This window comes from Trematomus bernacchii, unplaced genomic scaffold, assembly GCF_902827165.1.
Source record: "Trematomus bernacchii unplaced genomic scaffold, fTreBer1.1, whole genome shotgun sequence".
Lineage (NCBI taxonomy): Eukaryota > Metazoa > Chordata > Actinopteri > Perciformes > Nototheniidae > Trematomus > Trematomus bernacchii.
Window position 1 is genome coordinate 1,974,662 of NW_022987614.1, and position 6,994 is coordinate 1,981,655.

General features: G+C 36.9%; 1 protein-coding gene across 1 annotated transcript; it reads left to right on the forward strand.

The window, feature by feature from the left end:
* The first annotated feature begins 2,316 nt into the window (after positions 1-2,316).
* LOC117483775 (PWWP domain-containing DNA repair factor 3A-like) lies at positions 2,317-3,886 on the forward strand. Its single transcript, XM_034132122.1, has 4 exons — positions 2,317-2,379; positions 3,284-3,419; positions 3,626-3,714; positions 3,829-3,886. Exons 1-4 carry the CDS (start codon positions 2,333-2,335, stop codon positions 3,884-3,886), a joined length of 330 nt encoding a protein of 109 aa, XP_033988013.1. The 5' UTR covers positions 2,317-2,332.
* Positions 3,887-6,994: the final 3,108 nt, after the last annotated feature.

The following is a 6,994-nucleotide window of genomic DNA, read 5'->3' on the forward strand; positions in this document are numbered from 1 at the left end:
CATTTGCAGCGACTTGGTCATTGTGGGGAAAAACAACACCCATCCTGATCGTTTCAATGAAGTTGAATACAGAATATTCATATTTGTCAGTGATTTCATGTCAATTCGGTGAACATAAACATCAATGATGATGATTAAATTAGGATTAAAAATCGGGAGAGCCGGCTCGTTCGTTTTTTTCCGACTAAACAACATCTATTATTTAGAAGTTGATTTCACATGACTCCAGTGTGGAACCCCACTGCACCCCCTGGTGGATCAATGATCCATTGCAGCTGGCTTCACAATAATTAAATGTATTTATCATGGGGGCGGTATCAAGTCTGACTGGGGGCCGGCCGGCCATCACGGAACGTGCATGAACCGATCACGACCCTCGCACTTTAAACTGTCCAAAATAAGACGCTTCATCTGTATACTATCTACATACATAAGAGTATAATTAATATATATATAATATCAGTTAAAATAAGTGCTTCAACACAGTTAACATTGCAGGAAAGCAATATATTAGACGTTAAGTACTTTGTCAGGCTTAATATTTATCTGTAGATAGATACCCCCAAAGCTTTTTTCTTATTTGAAAGAAAACCTAAAGTATTCTTTAATGTGTTAATAAAGGTTAATTAGTTTGTGTGTTTTGCACACCCTCATATTAATATCTTTGTACATCAGGCACTAAACTGTTTTATTGTAGAGATCACTTACAGTATCTTCTTGATTTTTTATATTCTATATTTCTATCATTGACCTTCTACTTTCCCCCTATGAAAGTATGTACTCTTAATATTTTATTCATCAAATAACATTATTCAACAAAAATAACATTATTCAACAAAAATAATTAAATAACGTGCTTTAACCACTAGGCGGTGCACACAAGGTACACACAGTATACTAATAATAACTTTGTATTATTAGTGTAGGACACTTATGTATGTATAACATCTGAAGATGTGTAGTTGTATTCATGTTTTTACATAATTGTACAGGATATTGCTATATTATTTCTCATGTTTACTTCTACACATTAATATCTGATTTGTAAAACATCACAGACAGAAAGGTATATCCGTCATTTAATGGTAAGCTATTGAAATTGTGATTCCATAGATGTGTCTCCCATCACCCAAATCCCCTGACTATTCTCTCAACTCAGTATTTACATTCTTATATTCAAAGAAAATCAGTAATATCTTTAAAAACTACAAGTCCTTTTCTATCAGCTGTGCACCGTTATGGTGTAAATATAACCTATCTACCAATTGGATCAAATATAAAAGTCAGCCGAATTAGTATTGATACTGCAAGGAGACGTATTTTGTGAAAAGAAATGTAAGATGTTGTTTAATTGTTGATATATTTATGTCACGTATTCAGTTTCGGCGGCAGTTCTTCCTGTTTGTCCAGAAGTCTTCTCATCAGGGCTCTATAAATAAAGAACTATGGCAGATGTGTAATATTTAATGCAGCCGAACCGTGTATTACAATGCCGTTATGTGATGACTTTCAAAGAGAAAAGCAAGAACACTCGGAATAAAGTATTATTATTTTTTTTTTTTAATGTTTTCGGCATAAACACCATATCCCAACGTGCATTGCGACTAAAACATCCAATCAGCGAGCTGAGGATCTTTCCTACGTCTGTTTCCGGTATTGTTCCTGTAATGAGAGTTCACATTTATGCTACATTGAAGGGTGGAATTGACTACACATCTTCAGAAACATAATTTGCTTCAGATATACTGTAACTCATAGCAATATTGTAACCATTAAGAAAAGCCAACTGCATTAAAAACCCAGTTAACAAACACAAGGTAAAGTATTTTTCCTTCAGTAATGAAGATGTAATTCCACTGTAGACACACCTGGGGTCGCTGTTCAGTCTGTTACGCTGAGCCATGCATTGTCTGGAACGTAAAAGGGACGAAGAAGACAAAGTGAAGTGACGTACTTCCGGTTCAATGTGAAAACATTCCCAGTTAAACCATAGATATATATAAAAACATATGTTTATATATATCTATGAGTTAAACAACAGAAACAAATCGCTTAATAAAAAGATAAAACACTGGCATGTAATTTACGTTAGAATAAATAGAATGGTTTTGAATAATAGATGAGAGTAAAATCTACGTCACTTTACAGCCCCACCCACTTTTGGAGAAGGGTCTAGCTGTGGCCGCGACCAGTACACGACACTACACGACACGCCCCCTACACGACACGCCCACCTGACACGACACTACGGTGGCTGAGAGACATTACCGTACATGGCAGATTAAAAGCGAATTGACGACACTGACGCTGACGCAAGGATATTTAAGGAGACATGAGGTTTACAGAGAACAGACAAACAATATGGCGCACCGAGTACAGGTAATTAACGTATTGTGGTTTTAGATATAATTACATACTATTTAGGTTCTCGTTTGTTTGTCGATGTGGCTGTTTAGCGCAGTGTAATTGTGTTTATTTTGCTAATTTGTATTTTAAATATTAAATGTAAAGGAATGGAATACATATATATATATATATCTTAGCTCTTAGCTTGACATGCTCGACGTTCAGTTAGCATATATGCTAACTGAACATGCTCGTTCAGTTAGCATGTCAAGCTAAGAGCTAAGATATATGTATATATTTTAGCTTGACAGATGGAACAATGCATGTACTCGCATTTTTACAAGAATCTGATTTTGTGTAAGTTTTAAATATTCATTGAAGGTGTCTTTCACATTTGAATGTTTTAAAAAAAAAAACATGTATTAGCTGCTATACTGACATGCACATATGTATAATTATATTATTATTTTAAGTGTGGTTTAAAGTTAAATGATATATAGTTATTGGGTAGAGCCAAGTAACCCAGGTGGATGCAATCAGGCCTCTGTTTTTAGATGGGGTTTGTGGCCATGCTGTAGGCCTGACATTTAAACCATAGACTGTATATATAAAGATTTAAACTAGCTGAAGGGCTTTCTGTTTGAACCACAGTGATATCTAGAGGTTGTTTTGTGCATAACATGTTAACCAAAAGGGTAGAGCTGGCTGAATCAGATGGAGTTAAACTTTTATTTTTTTCAACAAGATATCAAGACACAAAATGTGCTCTACCAAATGGTGGCGCTGGCAGTTAAAGGGTTACCTTCTGAAAGTGAGGAAGTATGACCAGCTTTGTCCCATAGGATTATACAGGCCAGTCCATTGCTGCTTGTTTAAGGAGTTAACTATTTCCAATATTAAAGTCACTGAAATTGTATTCTATTTTATTCACCTATAGACAAACAACACAACACTCCGTGATGGAGCACGCCCAGAGCTCAACAAATTGGACTCGGACACCTTCCGTCCGGACACAGACGGAGAGAAGGTTCACAGATGAGGTGGCATTCGTCATGGATGTGCTTCTGCCAGAGGTTAGATTTCACTGACTTTTTATTTGTCGACTACACATTATATAAAATTACATATGTTGCACTTAAACTCATGGTCAATGTCCAGTAGAATGTTGATGCCAATTGGTCTGGCATAATTGTCACCTGCAGAATGGCACAACCTTTATTGGATGTCTACATTTTACTCTAACTGTTAAACGTGTGGCTTTAATCCCTTCATGACACAGGCGACAGTCCACGCCCTTGCAGCTGTACTCTCGGTTTCCCTTGAAAGAGCCAAGGAAACGTATAAATGTGGACCCGAGTATGACTGGAGGTAAGCTGGAAACATGAGGAGAATGCAATTCTCCATTTAAAGTGTACAACCCCTGATGCATGTGAATTTATAATATTACATATATGACTTCTTTATACCATCTTGTCTTATCAGTGAGATGGAACTTTGTTCTCATTACCTCACCAAGAACATGAGTGAGGAAGTGCACTAAAGGCTGAAGGACTCCAGTGAAAGATTCCGAAGAGCTTTGGATTCCGAGGAGTTTTTAAATAGGCTTTAACCTCCTGCAGGTCAATCCTGGCTGCTTACATTTTTATTTAAAATCATGTTGATTTTACTGTTGGGATCAATTTAAAAGGTTATTTTTTTTTTTTTAAGCAGACCAGCTTGAATAGTGCCCCTCTGATTTTCCACATGATGTTCTGTTCAATAAATGTTCATTGAGGAAAACGGTATCAGTGTCTTATTGTATATTCATCACAGTGAATGCAGTGAATGCTGAACTTGCCGGACCATATACTGTAGTTGAAAGTACACAATGAAACACTGGCTTGCTTGTATCAAATCAATACAATTCCCACATGCCCTACCCCGGAACCTGCGGTCTTCAGACTCTGGCCCCCCGCACCAACCTGCGATCCTTCGGGGACAGAGCCTTCAGTATGGCCTTCCCATCTCCAGTATGCCTACATGACAAGCATTTTTATAATATACAGTAAACATATCTTTGACTTATTGCAAAATTATAAAATGAAATTCACCCCTGCTGTTATTCTGGCTTTGACTGTTCAAATGAGATGTCAACCATCAAAATGGGATAAGGGGTTCCAGAAATATCACTGTGCAAAACACACCGGCCAATTTTGACCGATAATAGTATGGGAAGGGGGGTATGACCGAACGCAAGAGAAGAGACAATCATCAAGCCAGATACCAAGGTATTTACAACAGGCAACCACTTCAATTACTTTTCCTTTATATTATTGTTATTTGGTTTTTATTAGTGCTTTTGTCGTTTTGAAGGAAATTAAAATACTGTATTGAGTTGGTTTCTTCTGTTTTGGAAGCCTTGTATATCTTTTTGGTCTTGTTAGAAATACCCCATGGTAAAACTGTGTTCTAGCAGCAGTTAAAGAAGCTTAGTTTGCTGTCTTAGACTGCCAGATGTATTAAGATGGTTTGTTCACAATTTACACATAAAACCTAAATGTTCATCTGTTTATTGTTCTTCTTCCTTTATATTCAAAGCATGTTGATTGTCTATTGGCTATATCTTGACATTATGTTAATTTGATCATACTTGCCATACATTTATTTTAATTGATGCGATTCCTTCAAAGGTTTTGTAATAGACCCCTAGTACTTTTAATTTATAAAGTAATAATAATACATGTGAATGATTGAGCTCATTAGTGGCCTGACTGGCCCTTGTTCCTTAATGACCCCATGATGTGATTATGTATATCTTAAAACCTTTAACAACTATATTTAGATGTTCACAAATATCTACATTTATGTATAAAATACATGTGTAGCAGTTAGACAAACATAATCAATCGATTATCTCATTAATACCTATTTTATATATTAAAAAAAAGTGTACTAAACCACCGTTTGTTGACAAAATGATTTGGGTTGAAAGTTATACTGTTGTGTCTCAAACGGATAGACTAGGTTATTAATGTATTTGCCTAATAGTTGCTTAAAATGCTACAATAACATTTGCAATTCGTTTTTAATCTGCCATGTACGATCTCAATAATAATAATAAGTGTCGTCAATTCGCTTTTAATCTGCCATGTACGGTAATGTCTCTCAGCCACCGTAGTGTCGTGTCAGGTGGGCGTGTCGTGTAGGGGGCGTGTACTGGCCGCGGCCGCAGCTAGACCATATAGAGTGGCGAAGTCCCTCCCTTTCCGGTGGACCTCCATGGGACCTTATTTCGGAAAAGTTATGCATTGAAGTCAATGGAGAGAGAAAGATTATCTTTCGATCCCGTTTGAATTGTGCCACGAATTACACATATGATGTTTGTCAATTTAAAAGATAATTTTGCAAGTCAAAAAAAAAAAAATGTGTCGTAAAACTGTGAAGTAACACATTTGTTTGTGTGAAACACTAAATGAACTACATCTCTGGTCAACCACACACGTCACCAAGATGGCCGTCACTACTGTCATGTCAACAAACGATTGACTATCACCACAATGAAACACGTCCTGAAGAATGTCATGCAAAGCTGCCTGCCTGCCTTCCTTTGATTCTCTCTGAACTGCCTGGTCGTTTTAATGTTTAATGTCAACCATTTGTGCAGATAGCATGAAGTAGAAAAGATCGCCGATGCTAACGTTAGCGTTAGCATTTCTCCCCCGGAATTAAATGGTGTATTATAGAATGATCACACCGGTGACAGTACTATTCAAAGGGTTCACGAAATATGACTACTACTCTTACTGTTTAACATTTTGGGTTACTTAATGTTACTTCATGTTAAGGCTAATAAAAATGACAAGGCTGTAATGCTAACTAACGTGCTAGCTACTAGCTAGGTAGCTAACTTGATCAAGCCACTCCTGGTCGTTTCATCAGACGGGAAGCAAAAGAACGAGCAAGACCCATTGCTGGTATAATAACAACCTGGTACTAAGCACACAGGCATCTTGTTAAAGTTATCTTATCTTAGCCAGCGCCATATAGATAGATTATATCTATATTGCGCTGATCTTAGGTATCTGAATGGTGGAGGTAAACAATTGTGACATCACTTACGCGACTCTGGGATTTGTAGTCTTTCTAGTTACGTATTTTTCATAGTCTTATATTTCAACAGTTTTACGACAAACTGTGACTTTTTTGACATGGAAATGATTTTTTAAGATTGACAAACATCATATGTGTAATTCATGGCACAATTCAAACGGGATCGAAAGATAAGTTTTCTCTCCCCATTGACTTCAATGCATAATTTTTCCGATATAAGGTCCCATACCCCGGAAGTAAGTGGGAGGGACTTCGCCACTCTATTGCACTTTTGGGGAAACCAACGCTGTCATTTCAACGGCGATCAAGCCTGAAGCCACAGAGCTCTTCTGCTGTCCTTAGAGGAAGTTTGAGGTGTTTGAGGTGCAATAAACGACACAGCAGCTTTTTGGGATGTTAAAACTCTGCCTCCAGCTGGCGAAATTACAGCCTCGCCTACTGATTTTAATTTAACCATAGGATATCAAGCCCGATCGTCGATTTCAAATGTGTGCTCTAAAATGATATTAATAAATTACTATTATCATTATTATTATAAGCTAGAAAAGAAATGTCAAAG